Source organism: Ictalurus furcatus, chromosome 8 (assembly GCF_023375685.1).
Source record: "Ictalurus furcatus strain D&B chromosome 8, Billie_1.0, whole genome shotgun sequence".
In the NCBI taxonomy this organism is placed as follows: Eukaryota; Metazoa; Chordata; class Actinopteri; order Siluriformes; family Ictaluridae; genus Ictalurus; species Ictalurus furcatus.
The window spans coordinates 18,015,873-18,037,727 of record NC_071262.1 but is presented as its reverse complement, the minus strand read 5'-3'; the positions used below and the strand labels follow the sequence as shown (position 1 = coordinate 18,037,727).

At 38.5% G+C, this 21,855-nt stretch overlaps 3 protein-coding genes across 7 annotated transcripts; all 3 read left to right on the top strand.

Annotated features, from left to right (window-relative positions):
- Window positions 1–5,120: 5,120 nt before the first annotated feature.
- On the top strand, window positions 5,121–7,218 carry zgc:171459 (uncharacterized protein LOC562056 homolog). Its single transcript, XM_053630545.1, has 4 exons — window positions 5,121–5,236; window positions 5,371–5,464; window positions 5,556–5,643; window positions 5,745–7,218. Exons 1-4 carry the CDS (start codon window positions 5,209–5,211, stop codon window positions 6,441–6,443), a joined length of 909 nt encoding a protein of 302 aa, XP_053486520.1. The 5' UTR covers window positions 5,121–5,208; the 3' UTR covers window positions 6,444–7,218.
- A 787-nt stretch (window positions 7,219–8,005) lies between these two features.
- zgc:113426 (uncharacterized protein LOC562128 homolog) lies at window positions 8,006–12,797 on the top strand. Of its 3 annotated transcripts, XM_053631608.1 has the most exons (5): window positions 8,006–8,219; window positions 9,782–9,979; window positions 10,271–10,364; window positions 10,682–10,775; window positions 12,005–12,797. In XM_053631608.1, the coding sequence occupies exons 2-5, from the start codon at window positions 9,844–9,846 to the stop codon at window positions 12,749–12,751; spliced, it is 1,071 nt and encodes a 356-aa protein (XP_053487583.1). In that variant the 5' UTR covers window positions 8,006–8,219; window positions 9,782–9,843; the 3' UTR covers window positions 12,752–12,797. The 3 variants fall into 3 exon arrangements, with proteins under 3 accessions (XP_053487583.1, XP_053487584.1, XP_053487582.1); XM_053631609.1 differs by lacking the exon at window positions 9,782–9,979 and having other exon boundaries at window positions 8,008–8,219; XM_053631607.1 differs by lacking the exon at window positions 8,006–8,219 and having other exon boundaries at window positions 8,700–9,979.
- A 1,643-nt stretch (window positions 12,798–14,440) lies between these two features.
- On the top strand, window positions 14,441–20,941 carry LOC128611814 (E3 ubiquitin-protein ligase Hakai). Of its 3 annotated transcripts, XM_053631620.1 has the most exons (7): window positions 14,613–14,683; window positions 15,391–15,444; window positions 15,862–16,029; window positions 16,466–16,566; window positions 16,685–16,768; window positions 17,307–17,380; window positions 19,479–20,941. In XM_053631620.1, the coding sequence occupies exons 2-7, from the start codon at window positions 15,435–15,437 to the stop codon at window positions 20,482–20,484; spliced, it is 1,443 nt and encodes a 480-aa protein (XP_053487595.1). In that variant the 5' UTR covers window positions 14,613–14,683; window positions 15,391–15,434; the 3' UTR covers window positions 20,485–20,941. The 3 variants fall into 3 exon arrangements, with proteins under 3 accessions (XP_053487594.1, XP_053487593.1, XP_053487595.1); XM_053631619.1 differs by lacking the exons at window positions 14,613–14,683; window positions 15,391–15,444 and adding an exon at window positions 14,441–14,475; XM_053631618.1 differs by lacking the exon at window positions 15,391–15,444 and having other exon boundaries at window positions 14,482–14,683; window positions 19,494–20,941.
- Window positions 20,942–21,855: the final 914 nt, after the last annotated feature.

The following is a 21,855-nucleotide window of genomic DNA, read 5'->3' as shown; positions in this document are numbered from 1 at the left end:
TAATTTGTAAAAAAAAATTAAATAAAAAATATATATAAAAAATTGCAGACTGATTAACTCAAACTGCGCTGTCTCATTGACATATAAACTTTAACATTTATAATAATTATCATTCTTTTTAAAATACAAAAAACAATAGGCTAATTGTGGAATTCTAACACCAAAAGCCCATGCTTTTTCCTTGCTTAGGGATCCTCCTGATCATTAGCGATGGCAAGTGCGTGTGTGTGCAGTGGGAGCATAAATAAGAGATGCAGGGCATGTGAAATCCACTAACATGACCGTTTTGTTTAGTTCTAGATTTGCAAAAAAAATCATAAATTAAATAATAATAATAATAATAATAATAATAATAATAATAACTCACCATAAAATGACTGAATTAAAATATTTGTAATTTGATTATTCTTCTAAAAATGTGTGCTGAGGAGTTTGCATGTTCTCCCCATGCTGTGGGGGTTTCCTCCGGGTACTCCGGTTTCCTCCCCCAGTCCAAAGACATGCATGGTAGGCTGATTGGCATGTCCAAAGTGTCCGTAGTGTATGAATGGGTGTGTGAATGTGTATGTGATTGTGTGCCCTGCGATGGAATGGCACCCTGTCCAGGGTGTACCCCGCCTTGTGCCCGATGCTCCTTGGGATAGGCTCCAGGTTTCCCTTAAGTGGTATAGAAGATGGATGGAAATGTGTGCTGATTAGAGAAATTGAACAGAGCAAATGTTCATATGATGATAATATGATGATTTTTGTAGCTAAAAAACAACAACAACAACAAATAGATAAATTTGACTCTAACAACTGTCAATGTAGCCTATGTTAACTACCAACTGAGAAGGATGGTAATAATATTAACTATAAAATAAGAAAACAAAAGATTTTTGCCCATGTCTGATCCACCACCAGAAGCCATAATATTAACCTACCACAAATTAGTATTAATCTCACTATCATTTTCATGTCATTCTTGGAAGACATTGCTTATTATACTGAACTGCACAGAGGAAACCGAGGGATGGCATGCACCATTACAAATCCCTTTCAATTCTGAGCTTGTGGGCTATAAAAGGAAATGTGGTGAATCATAATCACAGGACTGTTTGTTTAGGACTGCTGATATCAAAGTTCATTTCTGGTTTAACATAGCAGGGTAATCCCAAAATCTTCTTATGTGCACATCATACAATACAATTGAGCCTATAGGGTTTTCCATGCATCCAGAATAGGAGCTAATTGTGTGGTTTTCTTATTTATTTATTTTAAATATATGTGAATCTCTATTAATTTCTAATAGTAACTCATATGACTAGACTTGTTAAAGTTTGAAATATACAAAGGCATTTCTTAACAAATCTTCCTTTATATATGTATATATATATATGTATGTATACATACATACATATATATATATATATATATATATATATATATATATATATATATATATATTAAAACTGGCATTTTCATATTTCCAGAATCATATTTTTTTTATTTATAATGCACAATGTAAACAAGTATTTACTTTTTTTTTGTTTGTGTATTATGTGCTCATAAGAGCCACAGTAGAGTGTCTTTGACACACTTTATATGTGTGCATGAGCTTATGGTCAGGAGTGGAAGGTGAAGCTGATGTGGTGCTCCATGCTGTCCTCTGTCACACACTGGCACGCAACATGCTTAACTCCACTGCTCTGTCTTAGGGATGGTAGAGAGCATGACCTCGCTTAAACAGGATTAACTATAAATAGTGCTGCCGATCTGCTCGGCAGCAGTGTGGCTGCAGCTCGTCTGATGACTCTGATCCTGGCTCTGTGAGCTACAGGGCTAAAGGCTTTGCTCACCTACACCTTCAGAGCTATGAGCTCATGTATAAGCGACAAACCTGTTCTGTACTCAACCCCCCTCCAATGTTGGAACAAATAACAAAAAAACAAACAAAAAAATCGAGAATGAGATACATTTTCTGTAAATGATAGATGAAGAGATCTACAATAGGGAACTGACCTAAACAGTGATGAATTTTACTAAAAGTTTACACCATCTGTCCCCTAACCTTTTTCCACTCCATTTATTCTCACACTTGTACTCCCCTAGCACCTCTTCCGAAAGGAAGAACAAGGACAAGTGACTTCTCAGATTCAGATATCACCCTCCCATAGCTGCTCACCATGGTGACAACGAGTGATGTCAAGCCACAGTGACGCCCATGTGTATGTGTTTTGCACCCTGTTAAAAGCATGTGGTGTCAAATTGAATTAAATGCATGCACAAACACTCATATTCACATTATTAGTAAAGACAAAAATGCATAAAACACATGAACAAACATAAGTGGATTACCAATATAACCACGGAGACAGACATGTAGATAAACACAGTCAGGTGAAGAGTGGATGTGAGAATAAAAATAAATAAATAAATAACCCCACATACCTGCACAGAAAAAGCTTAATTTATGAAACACAAATGCTATACCATTGCAGTAGTATCCAGTAGAAGCACTTGGTACTGCACACTGCTCTTAATCATCTGTATAGGCATGCATTTTGAGTCAGTAAATCATAAAAATTAAATTAAATTTTGTTATGTTATGATAAAATTAAATTATGATGTTAAATTCTAACTAAACTATTACAATGCATAACTTATTGCTAATCTTTAATTACTAAATATCAGCCAGAGTAAGAATACCAAGTAAATCTAATAATTTTTAGAGTGCTCATGGCTTGAGGGTTGTCATTTACTAGTAGCACACTCAATTATTTGTAGTGACACCATCCATCTATCCATCCATTTCCCATACTACTTATCCTACACAGGGTTGCACGGGGAGCCTGGAACCTATCCCAGGGAACTTGGGACACAAGGCAGGTGACACCCGGGACAAGGTGCCAACCCATCATTGGGCACAATCGCACACACATTCACACACTACAGACAATTTGGAAATGCAAATCAGCCTACAATGCATGTCTTTGGACTGGGGGAGGAAACCAGAGTATCCAGGGGAAACCTGGAGAACATACACACTCTGCACACACAGGGCGGAGGCAGGATTCGAACCCCCAACTCTGGAGGTGCTAACCACTAAGCCACTGTGCCCCCTAGTGACACTATATTACATTATTTTGTTGGGACATGGTAAATTTTGTGGCATTTCTATAGATAGTGGCTTCAGTTTAATTTATCTACAAAAAATGATTAATCCTCTTTAACAGAGCACTAAGTGCCACAGATGTTGTTCTATTAAACTAAGCGTGTCTTTCATAAAGCCATTCTTGGTAAACACTCCTACCATCAATTTGACAAACTTACATATGGAACATTAAGTCAGACATACATACAGTATTCACATACTGACACAAAATAACCTCACTAATCTTTTCAGTGGATTAAAGCAGCTGACGTAGTGTGATAACTGAAGAGGAAAACTGCATCAATATTTGAATAACAGATTAGGTTAAAGCTTAAACGCCACAATAATAGCTACACATACTAATAAGGGATATTCCATCCATCCATCCATTGGGGAACCTGGAGCCTATTCCACACTGAATGAGGTGCCAATCCATCGCAGGGCACAATCACGAACACATTCACACACCCATTCACACACTACGGACACTTTAGACATGCATGTCTTTGGACTAGGGGAGGAAACCGGAGTACCCGGACGAAACCCCCGTAGCATGGGAAAAACATGCAAACTTCACACACACAGGGCAGCGGCAGGAATCGAACCCCCAACCATGGAGGTGTGAGGCGAACACACAAAATACTACACAAATCAAACTCAAACAGATCCCAGGGTGAACCACTGGAAACTATAAACTTTCAAAATAGAAATACTTGCATTTGTTGTTAACATGCCCGACAACTACTGTATAATCACAATAAATTATAATTAAATTGAATATCTACAGATTTTCCTTAAAAACACCAGCACATTAGAAAGCAAGTCATGCATCACTCTGCTGGCTTGATCTCTTGATTTTTAAAAAAAATATAAACACAAGCAAAAATTCCAGTCTATTATTTATGGCAAAGTAGATGCACACGTTAAGGTCAAGTGGCTTAATTAGTTTGAGACAAACTGTTGGTGAACATAATAGCAGCCCAAACCCAAGTTAAACTGAGAAAATCAGGATGTAATGAGTTGTCACAAAGATACTGTGCCCAATTAACACTTAAAGCATTTTGGGATTGCTTCCTGTAGTCAAAGAGAAATGGGCATTTTATTATAGGTTCAGGATATATTATTTACAAAGATAGAGTCTTGGAGTCTGATAAGACACTGTCGGGTTATTATAGTGAATATAGACCTTAATTAGAGCCAATATAAATTTAATAGTATTGCTGTATTGGTTGTGAAAGACACATTCTTTTGCCCTTATTCTGGTAAAATCACTATATTTCCAGAGGTTTGCAGACACCTGACCATTACACCATATGTGCTTTTTAAACATCTCCTTCCAGATTGAGTCCCACTTTGCTTGGGGATTGGTGCCCATTCAGCTACAAGAACATTAGTGAGGTACTGATGTTGGGTGAGGAGGTCTGGTGTGCAGTCAGTGTTCCAAATCATCCCAAAGGTGTTCAGTGGGGTTGAGGTCAGGGCTCTGTGCAGGTCACTCGAGTTCTTCCACTCCAAGCTGGGCAAACCATGTCTTCATTGCCATCACATTGTGTATTGTCATGCTAATTACCAATTCCAATTGCCTCTCATGTCTCTTATGTGTTAGTATTGTAGGTGCAGAATAGTGTATTAGGGAATGTGCATGTTATGTATGTGTGTGTATATGTGTGCGCGCGCAAGTGCAAGAGAGAGAAAAAAGCGTCTTTACGTTTTTAACTTCCTGAGTGCGCGACGAGTTCTTTTTCCATCGCTTATAACCCATGCAGCAAAACTAGGTTTTGTGGGAAGAAGAAAGGACATCATTCAAAATATTGTCGAAACCTCGATTTTCTTAAACTTGTAATTGTGGGGGCATCTGTGCCAGTGGAGGTGTGTGTGTGTGTGTGTGTGTTTCTGTTTCCCACTTGCTCTCCGCTAAGGGGCGAATGTGCTAGGGCACTTGCTCTGCTGAAGGCGGGGTTAGGGTCGGCGCCATTTTGTTATACAGAAAGAACAGCGCGCTGAAGGACACTTCTTTTCAAGAGCCCTAGCTCTAGTCTTCTTATCTGTAGAATAAAAATATTCTAGGATAAGGAATGGCCAGCTCTGAATTTACATATAAACGTAAGTGGAAATCAGAACGTGTAGGCATTATGGTTGGGTTAATTTGATATATTTCAGTTGTAGTTCAACAACAACACCGGCACTATTTGAGTAATCTAGCTAGCTAACTAGCCTATTTCTTTTGTCCTATGTAGTGACTGATGAGGACATAAAAAATCTGATACGGCTGCGGACCACAAACGCGTTGCTGTTTACCAGGAAAAGAAATGCAGCCAAGGCAGCTTGGAGGTAATTTAAACGATAACGAAAACGATAACTTCTGTGATTATTGTAGTTAATGTTCATCAAACTTGATTGTTTTAAATTTAATTCCATTCAGCGCAATTATTAGGGAGTTGGGTTTGGACGACAAAGTAACAGTTGAACAGATTGCCAAGAAATGGGAAAACCTAAAGCTAAAATACAAGGTTGGTCTACTGCAATTTCAACTGATTGGTAAATACAATTTTTTGAATTGCTCTGTCACGTGACAAAACAAATAAACCACTTTTCTACTTATTATTTCAAGGAAATAAAATATCCTCCTCCTGGAATGGAGGCCGTCGCAAGGTCCTCTCAATGGAGATGGTTTAAACTCCTGGACGAAGCATTAAAGGATGAGTTTACTCCCGATGACAGCTTTCACTCAATGACATCATCAGCAGGCGACGAAGACTGTGGCCCACAGGCCAGCAAGAGGATATGCCAGGTGAAAGTAGGAAGTGATGTATTAGAACTTCTGGTGGATGATGACAGTATAACACGGGTTGGGGATTCTGGACCAACCGTGCTGAGTCAGGAGAGGCTGCTGGGTGAGGAGAACCCTACGATGCTGTCAGGCCTGGACATTGAGCGGGCCAGATTAGCCCAAGAACGACAGCTTCTCGAGAAGGAGCTTGAAGAGCTGGACAGAGAAAGACTGGTATTAGACAGAGAGAAGGATCTGGCAGACCGGGAGAAGCTGGCGCTCCAGAGAGACCGGGCGCAGTTGGAGAAGGACAGAGCCGCGGTGGACAGAGACAGAGCGTCGCTGGAACAGGACAGAGCCCGGCTGGAGAAAGACAGGGCAGCATTAGAGAGGGACAAGGCGGCACTTGTGAGAGACAGAGAGACTCTGAAAGCAGAGAACCAAGCAAAAAACTCTACAGAATGCAGTCTAGACACTCCACATGAGAAGAACAGAGAGAAACTAATTCTTTTGTTTGAGAGACTGGTTGAAAAGTTTTGAGATTACAACAGTCTGGTGTTATTTTGTTATCAGAGGTTAAACTGGGTAATTTTTTTCCACTATAGTTCCAGGGTTTTTTCTTCTTCATTTTTTTTCCATTTTCTTCCACATAAGCAGTTTAAAGTCAGATTTTAAGATTTATAAATGTTCCAAACCTCTTTTGGGTCGATTTCCCAAGCAAAGATCAAGCCTAGTATTTGACTATAAAGTAATATTCAAGCAACAATGATTTACATCTTTTTTTTTTTTTGCGAACTGGCCCATTGTAATAATATCTGACATTATTCACCAACGTGTTTGCATTGTGTTGCTACTTGTAGATTTCATTCCAGGGATATCAGCTGTTTAAAATTCTGACTGTCAGATTATGTACATGTATTTGTACTTGAATGGAAATATTCCTTGCTGATTGTTTGTTCATCCTTTGTTCATCCTTTGTTAAAGGAAAATATCAAAAGCCTTATTGTAAATATGGAAGAAAGTACAGTGTTTGGAATAAATCAGTTGTATGTTCTTAAATCCCGGTTTGGCTCATTGTGCCTGCTGTTTTTATGACCAGGGCTGCTTATCATAAAAGCGGTTTAGAGCCAGCAAGCAGAAGATGTAAACTGTGGATGTGATGATAAAATATTTCTCTGGTACATTAGGTGTACACTGTGTATCATACTTGCAAATGGGATTGGTAAACCAAATAACCAGGGGTTTTCAAATCCAGTCCTGAAGAGCTTGATAATTAACTGGTTGATCTGTTCATACAGTTACTAATTAAATAATCAGTTGGATCAATGCTCAGGCAGGCAGCTCCCCACCCACATGAACTGAGACATACTTCAGAGGTAGTCTGTGACCCAGGAGATCATGGAAGTGTCAACCTGCATTCTACCCATCTTCTCCCTTAGCAGGAGAGGTTGAATGGTGTTGAATGCACTAAAAAAATCAATACTGTCAATATGGGAAGTCTGGGAATACAATAATATTTACTGGTTTCAATACAGGCAAGATATCATTGAATATGTTTACATAATGCATTTAAGATGTGAACATTTGGCTTATGTTCATAAAATAAATCTGTACTGAGAGGGTCAGTGGAATCATTTTTAAAAGTAAAGCAGACTCTGGTTGTTTGCGAACCCTTAGCTTAGAAAGTGCAGAATGCCAATAATCCAATTTAACGAATAGGGAATACAGAACCTGATCCTAATTCAAGGTTAATTAAGGTGCATTGTAGAATTTAATGTGTATGCTGTATATTCTTTTTCACTACATGTGGTAAATATGTGGTTTCAGACATAGAGGCTGTATAATAGTAAAATAAATAACATTGCATTGAAAATTAACATTGCATATCATCTGCCTCAATTTGAAGAAAGAAATGTTGTTTTTTAATGCAACAAATATACAATTACAAAACAAAGTTACAAATATGACAGAAATACTATATAAAACTAATTAAAATCTGCAGAACTACATCAAGATTTATAAAAGAAAAAAAAACCTCGTATTCATAATAAGGTCATAAATTGTTAACAGTTTTTTTTTAAGGTTATTTATTTATTTATTTATTTATTTATTTTTCTGTTATTTGCAAATGTAGATGTCTGCTCCCGCTCGATGGGGATGGAAGTGACGCACAGACTTCCGGTCAAAACAATAACCTGCTATCGTTCAGTGACCAAAGCTAGTGAGCTGATTAACTTTATTTCTCTATTTTGTTACGTTTAAGACGTTTCGAAAGCATGGTGGAATCAGTGGGGACATTTGTCCCCGACGCCAAATGTGAGTATTTAACGTAACGCTAGTTAATAAGCTAATGATCTGTTAGCCAGTAATATTCCAGTTGGAGCAACAAGACTCGGCTCATGCCTGCGTGTAGTAAAATACACTGTATAATATGATAATATAACTGCACGTCTTGGTTCTCCTGGCATACATTAACTGATGATATGTGCTTAGCTAGCTCGCATTGATCCCAGTTATAAAGTGACCATACAGGTAAGATTTATAACGTAACTGACAGCTGAGTCCAGAGTTATCTGCGAGTCTAACATCCATTATGGCAGTAAGATGAGTCTTAAATATCAGTGAAGAAAGAGACAAGGGCAGTTATCATACCACCTCCTCCGTTAGTATTCAGGTAATTAGGACTTAAGTCTCGTGTCATCCCTTCTTATATATATATATATATATATATATATATATATATATATATATATATATATATATAAAGCATGGCCACGAGTTAGTAACGCAAGAGCACAAGCCTATTTAGTAATGTCAGCAGCCTAATAGGCATAATGTAAGGCAACGCTTATGATGAAAATAAAAATGAAATAAATCACACTCCATTTTTGCAGAAAAGCTTATCCTTTGTGTAGTCATTGGTGCTACATACTGTATGATCCCCTTCTTGTTTGGCACAACACACTGATCACACCTTATTTAGTTATGACCATATTTATTTATCTGCTATTTTCATATCACGAAGTCATGGCCATGACTGGATTATCTCATTGTCATGCCTAATGAGGTCACGGTCATGCATTAGGATCCCATTCCCACTTATTAATAATTCATAGTTTTTATTAAGAAGGGATGTCACCAGCGTCATTGTATTAGAGAGTTTAAAAATGACCAATGAAAAAGAGTATTTTTGCACATGTGTTTAGAACCGTGACAGTTTTTGCATGCCCTAGGTTGGATGTGTAGTAGTGTAAGTATAAGGATCACTTCTGTAAACTGGTTTGAGCTCAGTTGGTTGTTATTAGTTGCTTTGACTGCGCACACATGACAGAATTATGAACGTGTGCACATAGTTGTAACCTTTTTTCATTGTGCACCTTTGGAGTTGACAGGACACAGGTCTTTTATAATGTACCGTTTCGGCCAAAGGTTTGCATACCCCTTGCAGAATCTGCTAAATCTTAATACTGTTAACAAAATAAGAGGGATCATAAAAATCCCATGTTGGTTTTTTTATTTAGTTCTGTCCTGAATAAGCTATTTCACATAGCAGATGTTTACATATAGTCCACAAGACAAGATAATAGCAGAATTTATAAAAATTATACCCGTTCAAAAGTTTACATACGCTTGATTCTTAACACTGAGTGCTATTACCTGGATGATCCACGACTGTTTTTATGTTTTGTGATAGTTGTTCAGTACTGCCCTTCAGAAGCTAAATAAGATAGTTACATGTCTCCCATAAGATAAAATACTAACAATTTACCATCCTGTTCAACAGTTTACATCCCTCTGGCTCTTAATGCATTGTTTTGCCTTCTTGAGCATCAGTGAATGTTTGCACCTTATGTAATAGTTGTGTATGAGTCCCTCAGTGTGAAAAGATGGATCTCAACATCATATAGTCACTGTTGGAAAGGGGTCAAATACGCAGAAGATGCTGGAAAAGCAAAGAATGTGCAGGACCTGGAGGATTTTTCTGAAGAACAGTGGACAGAGTTTAACTGCTCAGGACAAACAAGGGACTCATGAACAACTATCACAAAACATAAACACAGTTGCTGATCATCCAGGTAACAACAAACAGTATTAATAATCAAGTGCATGTAAACTTTTGAACTGGGTAATTTTGATAAATTCCGCTATTATTTTGTCTTTTGGACTATATGTAAACATCTGTTATGTGAAATAGCTTATTCAGGACAATACTAAATAAAAAAACAACATTAGATTTTTATGATCCCTCTTATTTTGTTAACAGTATTTATATTTAGTATTTTATATTAAGATTCTGGAAGGGGTAGGCAAACTTTTGGGCACAACTGTATATGTAATGTAACTATAATCGCTGCTGTTTGTCCTAGGGACGGACGAAGATACCGAACGGCTGATAAAGTGGCGCACGGTGCATAACTATTTATTTTCTGGGAAGAGGTCATCAGCCAGAAATGGTTGGGAGTAAGTGTTTCGTTGTTTTCAGAACATGTCCTTTGTACATTTCATAGCTTATGACATTTCATTTATGACATTTCATTCATTTTTATGGTTTTGCTTTACTTAGTTTTTGTCAAACTGTACATCTTTTACACAATGCTTAAACAGCATCATGCAATTTTCAAGTGTGTTAACATTTTCCTGTGTCAGTATTTCATCAAATTAAAATATAGTCACCTTTAGGAAATACTTCATTTATCTCACTACTTAGTTAATATAATTTAGGCTAATTCAGATGCTCAGTGAAAGTGTTGACATGTTGTTGTTTTTTTGTTTTCCAGAGCATTTATACGTGAGAATCAGGCAAAACTGGATGTTAAGTGGACAGCCAGGCAAGCTAAAAAGAAATGGGATAATTTAAAAACAAAACACAAGGTACTGAATACCGAATATTGAATATTATTTGTTGTGTTCTTTCTACGGGGAAAAAAAGAAAGAAAAATAGAAAGTAATACAAGCTGTTTTTGGAAATCATCAAGACATTTTTATTGACATTTACTCATTATTGGGTAATCTGCTTTTTTATTTCCAGAAGCAGAGGATAGATGTACAGTGTGTGCTATTTGCCTGACCGGCAAGCTCTCGAAGGCTTTTACTGGTCGGGGTGCAATCGATAGAAAATTGATGCTTGTGATGTCGCTGCGATGACGCTGTTGTGTTTGTATGAGTTGTATTATAATCCAATCTGAGCGGCCTATGGGCTCCCGATAACGTCTGCTTGAATTTGTAATGTGTGAAATGCCAGTCGAGCCAATACATCACTTGAATCCACATTGTTCAATTAGGAAGTGGTTTTGTATATATGCTTTTGTAAATTTAGCTGCTTCTAATTGTACATGAACACAAGCAAAAAGAAATAGGCAAATCTAGTGGAATTGGAGCTGGAGAACTGGGCGCACTATTATGACTGGGTCTTTGAGTTAAAAATGTTGTTGAAAAGCTATAATGCATAGTTGGCTTTTATTCCTTGCAAAACAGCTTACTACCATTCTAAATAGTATGTTAGAGATAGTACACTAACACTTGTACGTATTTGATGTACTATTTTGGTGTCCTGTATGTGGACTGAGGTGAATCACATACATTAAGGAATAGCTTGTGTGTTTTATTTGCAGAAGAAAGCAGCATGGATTCTGCTCTAGGACTCTAGGTCTTTCTCTCCACTGTTTTATTGCTTCGTCTTCCCATCATTACCCCAAAGTCTCTGTCAGTTATACATCACAATAAGTGGATAACTGGTGCCATTACATTTCTACGCTTGTAAAAAATAAAAATAAAAATAAACAAGGCTTTGAAATGCAGTGAAATCCTCAAAACATATAATGTAATAGATGTTGATAGGAACAGCAGTCAAAAGCCTAGACACATTTAAAGGTGAAGTCCAACCAGGTTTAGCAGGAATGAGGCTAACTAGTAACGTTCCCTTTCAGGGAATGTGTTGTGCAGCGTGAGTTAAAATTTTCAATAGATTTGCTTCGCTTATATGATTTTACAAATGTTTTTCTTTTTCCTAAAAATTAAGATTTTGACGTTTTCTTTTGTTTTGTTTTCATTCATTAATCGCCATCTGTCATGTATTTTCTACATTTTATCTTTGTGTCAAGGAAATAAAAAATCTAGGAAATGACATAGAATCAGTCAATTCAAACACATGGCGATGGTTCTGTCTGATGGATCAGGCTGTGGAGAGCTCAGCAGGAAGCAGAGTTCACCCTAAGAATGCCAGAACTGCTTCATCAGACTGCGGTGATGATATCACGTGTCCACCGCAGCCCTGCAAGAAGCTGTGCCAGGTGCAAGTAGGAGGCGACATTTATGAACTTCTTGCGAACTCGGTGATTGAAGTTCAAGGAGGAAGTGGAATGACACTAGGAGCTGGAGAAACTGCATCAGACTGTGTCTCAGTCAAGGAAAAGAAACACAGACATGGGAAAGACGTAGAAAATGATACGCTCTCAGAAATTGCAACCAACACGGACAGCCTGAAGAAGGAAAAGCTGTTGCTGGAGAAGGAGCATGCTGAGGTGGACAGAGAGAGAGTAATCCTCGAGAAAGAGAGGGATCTGACAGAGAGAGTGAACACTGTGCTCCAGAGAGACCGAGCCCAGTTGGAGAAAGATAGGGCCGCTTTAGACCGGGACAGAGCATCACTGGAACAGGAGCGAGCCAGGATAGAAAAAGACAGAGCGGCTCTGGAGAGGGACAGGGCAACACTAGAACGAGATAAAGACAGATTCATGGCTATGGTTCTTGGCCGAAACAGCGCAGAACACATTGACATGGACCCCACACACAGGGAGGATAGAAAAAGATTAATATTCTTATTTGAAAGACTGATTGAGAGATTTTGAGTCAGTTTGGATCTGAATACATCTGAATAAACTATTGAACTGTCAATGTAGTGTTTATATGCTTTATAATTCACCTTTGTGGTGTTGTGAGAAAGTAGGATTAAACAATAATGACAGTAAATTATGCAGTAAATTATTATTTTCTAAGCATTTTTAGTTTAGGACTGTATTGTTGTTATATTATTGTGGTATTGTAAATGCAGGTGATAAATCCATGGTTAATGTAGTCATTACATATCATATAACTAGCTTTGTCTTTTTTGAAAGCTGGTAAAATCAAAACATCTGTTTTGAGTGAAAAATTTTTTCATTTAAATTATTTAAATCTGAATATCATTGTCAGTATTCACTAACATAGTGGAAGACCTTAGTAGTATGATAGAGAAACTGTATTTGTTTCAGGATTCTCTGTCAACATCCACTACAATTTCACATTCAGAAAAAATTGAAGATTTGGAAAGTATAAAGTGAATGGAAGAATGCAGCCTTTTTAAAATCTTAAGAATACCCTCTACTGCTTAGAAAGAAGAATAAAAATAAAAATGAATGTAGTCTCATGACACCCTGACATGAAAAAGGTCTGGAAATGAATGCACTACACTGGCCTTTGGTCTACCTTTTATCACTGATAGGTGAAAGATGAAGATCAAAGATTAAAAGAATATAAATTAAGTGTGTTAAATTAAATAACATTTTGTACTATAAGAAATACACATAATAATGTAAATATGCAAATACCAGTATGCAATACCAATAATAAATATAACCTTTTTTCATTGGGAAAAAAATCTTCCCAGATGCCTAACCCTAGGCATTGTTTAACACTTCTGATCATGTGTGTGTTGCAGTTAATATATGACCATGTTTAAAAAGAACCTGAGTGTATGTTTTGTGTTTTATAAAACCATGGTATCAGATGAACATCATGTGTAGTCAAATAAATGGAGTTATATTTGTTTCACCTCTCTTCAGACCACTTTCTCACATATTAGATTATGAAATAAATCAACTTACCTTAGTGTTATCATATCCAGTGCCATTAGGTTTGATTAAATTGTAATTTTTGAACCTTTCAGTCAAAGGGCTTCATTTATTTATGCATAATAGGAGAAAGTGGGGGCATGTTGGCTTAGTGGTTGACACGTTTGCCTCACATCTCCAGGGTTCGGGGTTCGAATCCCGCTTCTGCCCTGTGTGTGCGGCGCCTGCATGTTCTCCTCATGCCTTGGGGGTTTCCTCTGGGTACTCTGGTTTCTTCCCCCTGTCCAAGGACATGCACTGGAGGCTGATTGGTGGTACCATATTGTCCGTAGAGTGTGACTGAGCCCTGTGATGGGTTAGCACCCTATCCAGGGTGTCCTCCCTGGCATAGGCTCCAGGTGACCCTGTGGAGAGTAAGTGGTATGGAAAATGAATGCATAATGGGAAAAAGACACTAGGTATATGCATTTAATTTAATAACAAAAACAAAGTAATTATTTTTTATTTTAAAGATACTGCTACTACTACTACTACTACTACTACTAATAATAATAATAATAATTGATAAGTTTACAGAAACCTATCAATAATTCTATAAAAGATAAGCAATAAACTAAGGTTAAAACATTATGCGTAATCTATACGCAATGTTGATCTGCTGCAAAGTCGCAGCGTAAGCCCCGCCCACTCGGAGCTACCAGAGGACGTCCCAGAATGCAGAGCGCGAGACATGGACCAAAATGGTGAGCATCAAAGCTGTCCGATTAAACCAAGTGTTTTTAATCGGTTGTGTGATTCAAATGTTTTTAATGTCCACTTTTTAAATGTGCCAGTATTGACTGATGGAGACCCCCTGAAGATGGTAGAGACTTTATATGTCTGAGGTGTACAGTTCGTTTAGCAGAACGGCGCACTCAAGAGCTCCAGCTAACTGCTTAGCGTGCTATCAATGTAATGTAATGGCAGTGTAATGTTGTTGTTGTTGTTGTTGTTGATGATGATGATGATGATGATGATGATGATGACAAGTGCACTTAAAACTGTTCAGGAAAGTATGTGGGTTTTTCCAGAGAGCTGGGATTACTGATAATGGATGAGATAATGTGTGTAATGCACGACTGGTGTGTCTGGTTGTAGCTAGACAGGATGGAATAAAGACGTGAATGTGAATAACTGTGCTAGCTCCTTATTCAGTTCATCAACATTTTATTTGAATCACGTGTCAAACATAATGGATATTTAAACTGTACATTTACAGAGTCTGTAAAACTTAAATAACACTCAGATTAATTAGAAGAGGTATAGATAAGATATCAGAAGGACCAGGCTTTCCACAGACCCATAACAACCTGTTGGATTAAAAACAAACAAACAAACAAACAAACAAAAAAGACTCCTAGACTCCAAATTACACACATGCACACTGCTTTAAAAATATACAAACATACCGTATACAACAATTTGATTGGATTCACTTGCATGTAAGACTAACTTGAATTGCACTTCATCATTCACTGAGTTATTGGATTTGAATGTCTTTCAGCAGCACATGTTTAGTTTACCTAGTGTTTTTGTATTGGCTTTGTTGGTTCTTACTGTTGGAAATCCTAACTATGTTACATTTACTGTAAGCAATGTCTTTCTCCCCTGTCAAACAGAACATGTTTATTAAACTCTACAAGACATAATTTCGATCACCTATATGCAGTTAAGTATGCTATCTATATCTAGTATAAAAATGACTTGAACTAACAATATGTAGACTACTTTATGTTGAAAAAGATATCCTAATGTTAAAGCTACTTAGACTAAACTGTACTGTAATATAATCATGTTAAGTAAGCGTCAGTTTGTTAAAAAGTGGCAGAACGTTCCTGTTTTCCAATAACAGTGGTCGTTTTAACCCAGTGATAAAACGATCAAGCTAAGCTGAGCATGAAAATTAGCCAGAGACGGGGCAGTCCAAAAGCTTGTTGTGCCATAGCTACTGAGGTGGGTGTAGTATTAGCCTTCTTTGTGCAACAGAAATTGAAGGAAATTAGCCAGGCTTGTCTAAATAAGATGGCTTATCGAGATCGCTTGCTTCTGGAATACTTGCCTGACGTTGAAGTGTGTATGCTTGTGTGTAGTAGACAATGACCTTCAAGGAACTGATGGTTCAGGTGCTCTTGGAGGGCCTGACGTTCGCCGGCGTATCCCCATCAAGTTACTGACCAAACAGACTGTCAGAAGCAAGCCTCCTGCCCGGCCCCAGCGTCCCACCGCCAGACTGCCCTCCAATGGGCAAATTAATGACGGTGAGCGTTGTTCATGCATACGAGTGAATAAACATGACTAAAACCATGACTTGGTTGTTGGAGGGATTCATTTTGTTGTTAAAGAATGTCTGAGTTTTTGTCACAATATGGTGTAAATCTGGTATGACCAACCTTCTCTGCATAGGGCTGATGTTGCAGATTTTCATTCCGAGCAAGCAAGAGCAACTCCTGATTCCACTTGATTAAATCAATTGACCTTCATTTTCAATGGACTACTAGGTGTGGCTTCTGCTTGGTTGGAATGAAAACCTGTACCCACACCAGGCCTTTGCAGATAAGATTGGACACTGCCGGTTTTAAGAGAAAGCAATAATTATCCCTAAATGGCACATGTTAAATGGAGAACAAAGGTTTTATATTTTAGGTTCGAATAGAAAATGTGTTCAGTCTCCATGTGAAACTCTTCTGTTTTTAGAAACATTTACCTGTAAGCAGGAGGAGAGGTTTGAGTGCAAAGCTGGAGATGCTTTTGGGAAACAGCGGAGATTCCCTCACCCATTATTTTGGGACTTTAAGGTAACTGCTTTAGCCAGACCTCTCATGTAGGACAGAAACATGCAAGATCTTTCTGCTTATTACTTTTAGATTGAAAAGTATCTGATGTCAGGTTGAAGGATCCGTTTCATTTGTGCAGCTCAACCTGGTTGGAGAGAAAGATAACACTCCAGTGCACTTCTGTGACAAATGTGGCCTGCCCATAAAGATATATGGACGAATGGTAAGAAAGATCATGTTAATTGGATATTTATAGATATTCCTACTATTTGATTTAAATGTCCTGACTAATCTCAGACTCCTGGAACTGACAACACAGTTGTCAGTGAAAAGTTTACTTCCATTTCCTCTCATTGTTGCCTTAAATTTTAATCAGATTAATATATGCATAATAAGATTAATGAAAACAATTTTTGCAGAGTTATTTCTGAATTTACTTTATCAAGACCTTTTATTTAGCCTTTGTTCTTATGAATCTCTGCTGCAATGTTCCAGCTTCATTAAACTTCATTAAACCTCCAATTTCCCCATTCAATTCCTGATCATATCACTGATCCAGATGACTTCAATTAAAGAATTGCCTCAAATAAATAAGCATTGTCTTATATTTATATTTTTAATAATGTTAATCCAGCACAATTACCGCAAATTGAAGGCGGCACTGCCTTATGAGGTATGAGTGCAACCGGAAATCATACAGGTCTCACGACCATGACATTTAAATGTTTTTGCAATGTGTTTTTTCTGTAATCTTTACACAGATTCCCTGCAAACACGTATTCTGCTATGACTGTGCAGTTCTCTATGAGAAGAAAAGTGATAAGACCTGTCCAGGGTAAGTTCATTTACAGATACCAAACTGAATCTACTGTTTGGTTTTCTAAACAAGCTTGCTGCCATTCACAGTTTGTGTGTTGGAGGAATCCTTGTGTCTAGGGCTGCATAGTAATGGCTAAAATAATAACCACTGATATTTACCTCAATATTTAAATCGAGATTATTTCTGATTATTATTCAAACAATTTGTATTTTATCCTATTAACATTTTCTTTTACATTGTGCATTATCAGGCCTATATTCCTTCAAATGTATAAATCAAAGATAAGTGAGGAAATGGACTCATTATAAGAAAGCTGGCACCTCACTACAAGTTAATCTAATAGCTTCACTGTTTGTGGTGACACTACTACCCGACTAATTCATTTTTATTACAGCAATATCACAGTTGATTAAAAAAAAATCATAATCAATTACAGTGCCCTTCACTAATATTGGCACCCTTGGTAAATATAAGCAAAGAAGGCTGTGAAAAATTGTCTTTATTGTTTAACCTTTTGATCTTTTGTTTAAAAAATTCACAAAAAACATGCTCTCATGGATATAAAACAATTGCAAACAAAACACAGGTTTATCCAAAAAAAAAATCTTTGTTAAATATAGGTGTGCTACAATTATTGACACCCTTTTAATCAATAATTAGTGGTGCCTCCCTTTGTCAAGATAACAGCTCTGAGTCTTCTCCTATAATGCCTGATGAGGTTGGAGAATACATGGCAAGGGATCTGTGACCATTCTTCCATACAGAATCTCTCAAGATCCTTCACGTTTCGAGGTCCGTGCTCATGGACTCTCCTCTTCAGTTCACCGCACAAGTTTTCTATGGGGTTCAAGTCAGGGCATGGGATGTCCATGGCAGGACCTTGATTTTGTGGTCAGTAAACCATTTTTGTGTTGATTTTGATTGATGTTTTGAATCATTGTCCTGCTGGAAGATCCAACCACGGACCATTTTAAACTTTCTGGCAGAAGCAGTCAGGTTTTCATTTAATATATGTTGATATTTGATAGAGTCCATGATGCCATGTATCCTAACAAAATGTCCCGGTCCTCTGGCAGAAAAACAGCCCCAAAACATTAAAAAGCCACCACCATATTTAACCGTGGGCATGAGGTACTTTTCCATATATCTAACTCTCTGTGTGCGCCAAAACCACCTCTGGTGTTTACTGCCAAAAAGCTCTATTTTGGTTTCATCTGACCATAGAACCCGATCCCATTTGAAGTTCTAATTGTGTCTGGCAAGCTGAAGGCGCTTGAGTTTGTTTTTGGATGAGAGTAGAGGCTTTTTTCTTGAAACCCTTCCAAACAACAGGACGCAACTAACTTCTGCGATTCTCCAGCTGTGATCCTTGGAGATTTCTTGGGCACTCGAACCATCCTCTTCACAGTGTGTTGAGACAATATAGACCCACGTCTAGTTCCAGGTTGATTCACAAAAATTCCAGTTGACTGGAAGTACTTAATTATTGCCCTAATGCTGGAAATGGGCATTTTCAATGCTTGTGCTATTTTCTTATAGCCACTTCCCATTTTGTGAAGCTTGACAACCTTTTGCTGCACATCACAGCTCTATTCCTTGGTCTTACCCATTGTTATAAATGACTAAGGGAATTTGGCCCATGTGTTACCTCATATTTATACCCCTGTGGAACAGGAAGTCATGGTTGAACAATTTCCTGTTCCTAGTCACCGAGGTGTGCTAAAAAATTTAAAATATCAATGGGAATATACTTCAAGTAGATTTTGCTCATATGAGTTCATAGGGGTGGCAATAATTGTGGCGCACACATTTAACAGATTTTTTTTGGATAAACCTGTATTTTTGTGAATCTTTTTAACAAAACGTCAAAAGGTTGAACAATAAAGAGGGCTGTATATAAATAATTCTTTTCTCATTGATCTTCATGTATTTGCCAAACATTGCTAATATGATCATGTGTTTCCTCCTGTTGGGTTTATGCTTTTATGCTAGTTTATGTTGCTGATTAGTTTTGTGTTAAAATATTGCAAAATATGAGTAAGGTTAAGTATATGCTTTATGAACTGCATGAGTGTGTGCTGCCTCCACTTCCTATACTAAATTATAAGTTCAGTTTGTCCCTGTATAGTTGCACTGAGCCAGTCCAGCGCATCGAGCAGTGCCAACGTGGATCCCTCTACATGTGCAGCATCGTGCAGGGTTGCAAGCGCACCTACCTCTCTCAGCGGGACCTACAGGCTCACATCAACCACCGGCACATGAGAGTGGGCAAACCTGGAGCCTCGCGGGCCGAGACTACTCACCCAACCCCAGCTCTGACTCCGACCTTAACCTCAGACCCACCAGATCGTTTCCGCCTGCCCCCACCCCCTCACCTGCCCAAGTCCCACACCCTGATCCCACCACCTCTGCAGGGTCATGACCCCTATGGCCAGCCGCCCCCAGTATCACCCTCTCCCTCTGACCTAGGGCCCTCGTCCCGAGCCCTCCCACCGGAGACATTCCGCATTGCTACTGTGACCACGCGCAAACACAGTAACCTCATCACTGTGCCCATCCAGGATGACTCGGGCAGTTCCATTCCCTCTCCACGTGAACCCCTCCCGCCGACACCCCCAGGTCTGCCCCCTCATCACCACCCAGGCCAGGCAGTGGTGTCCCACCCTCACCACATCATGCCTCCACCTCAGCAGCAACATTACGGGCCTCCACCTCCACCACCACCCCCGCTCAGCCACCCCATGCAGGCGACAGGGGCTCCTCACATGGTCTACAACCAGGCACCTCCAATGTCCGCTGCACCACCTCCCATCACCCCTCCACCCGGACATATCATAAACCAGATGCCCCCGTTCCTGAACCACCCACTGTCCGCTGCTCTCCCTCAGCACGGCGCCCCGCCTGTTAGTGCCCCACCACCTCATCACTTTAACCCTAACTCTCTGTCCCAGGACCAGGGCACCCTGAGCCCGCCCTTCAACCAGCCGGGAGCCCTGAGCCCTGGTTTGTGGACTGCAGCACGTGTCCCTCACCCTCCTCGCATGCAGGGCCCTCCTCAGGGCCAGATGCCTGGACCACACCACCCAGAACAGGCCCGATATAGACCATACTACCAATAGTGCTTGGCCAACATTCATTATATCAGTTTGAACATTAACAAGGTCATCAAGAATTTAAGTAATTTCAAGTTAACTGGTTGAACTGTGCATACACTCTGTGATGATGACATTCATGTGATGTTTTGTATTCCTGTTAGGTATTTAACGGTTTAACTAATCTGGAATCCAGTATTTGTTATTGTATGTTTGGTGGCTGAAAAAAATAGAAACAATGAATCAGTGCATACCGAAGCTATTTTTACATCTTTGTTTGAACACTTTTCATAACACATGAAAACACTTTAATCTTGTACCCAGTGACTGCAATAAATGACACAAAAAGATGATTTTTTTTCTTCTGCATTTTACTGTTGCTTTTGTTTACATAGTTAATCCAGTTGTGACATGTTAAAAACAACAAGTTTTTGTTTCCACCTTCTCAAACACAAGCAATTTCTGGGAGCAAAATATATTTTATTATTACATTAACCTACATTGCACCTTTAATTGTGGTCACTGTGTGGCTGCGCCACCCTACTATATAATTAAAAGGTCCATTTTGTTGATGTAAATCATGAGAAATAAGATATCTGTCCTCGTGATAAGGTTAACTAGATGTATTTCAGTAAGAAGGATTCTAATCTGTTCATGGTCATGCTGTACAGAAAGGAGGACCTGAACATCAGCAGGTTCAATACTTGCGTGTATGTGATTTGTCCACATGGGGGAGCTGTTCACATGTGTCCTGAGCAGCACACTGTACACTACAGCGGTAGTTTCTTAAAGTTGGGGTTCATGAAGCATAGGATCCGTGGTGGAAAGCACTATTAACCACTATTAGAGAGTGTTATATGATTATTTAATTACTAAGGTATTAAGCCTAGTTGACTGGTCACATTAACTGGTCTGATCCCAATTTCAGTAATTAAAAAAATATACATATCAACTGCTGAGAAAGGGGTCATGAAAGGAGAATTCCTAGTGTACAGTGTCTTACATTTCTACGTATGAGACATGAAATTACTATTATATTATGACCCAGTAAGGATAAACGGTACAGAAAATGGATGGATGGATGGATGGATTTTTCTGACCGGATTGACTGATGGTAGTGGAAATGTAGGAAATATAAACTGCATAACAATAACGTGGAATATTTAATGTAGAAACAGATCAAATAAAAATACAGTACGTGTCTTATGAGTATGAGTTAGCAGGGAAGTCGGATTTTGAATGTATGCAATCTCCAAGCGTCCTATATTATGAATCACTTTGCTGATTCGACTCTTAAGAGTCGAAACGGTTCGCCTTTTGGTGCATTTGATTCATCCCATTCAGAACAGCTTCATTCCGAAATGCTGGATTATCTGTCTATCCTTACACGTTTACTGC

Coding starts and splice junctions, on each gene's coding strand:
- zgc:171459 (XM_053630545.1), top strand. CDS start 5,209: ATGGCCAGCTCTGAATTTACATATAAAC. Junction 5,465..5,555: donor GCAGCCAAGGCAGCTTGGAG/GTAATTTAAACG, acceptor AATTCCATTCAG/CGCAATTATTAGGGAGTTGG. Junction 5,644..5,744: donor ACCTAAAGCTAAAATACAAG/GTTGGTCTACTG, acceptor TATTATTTCAAG/GAAATAAAATATCCTCCTCC.
- zgc:113426 (XM_053631608.1), top strand. CDS start 9,844: ATGCTGGAAAAGCAAAGAATGTGCAGGACCTGGAGGATTTTTCTGAAG. Junction 10,365..10,681: donor TCAGCCAGAAATGGTTGGGA/GTAAGTGTTTCG, acceptor TTTGTTTTCCAG/AGCATTTATACGTGAGAATC. Junction 10,776..12,004: donor ATTTAAAAACAAAACACAAG/GTACTGAATACC, acceptor CTTTGTGTCAAG/GAAATAAAAAATCTAGGAAA.
- LOC128611814 (XM_053631618.1), top strand. CDS start 14,608: ATGTCTGAGGTGTACAGTTCGTTTAGCAGAACGGCGCACTCAAGAGCT. Junction 16,769..17,306: donor TAAAGATATATGGACGAATG/GTAAGAAAGATC, acceptor ATCTTTACACAG/ATTCCCTGCAAACACGTATT. Junction 17,381..19,493: donor AGTGATAAGACCTGTCCAGG/GTAAGTTCATTT, acceptor GTCCCTGTATAG/TTGCACTGAGCCAGTCCAGC.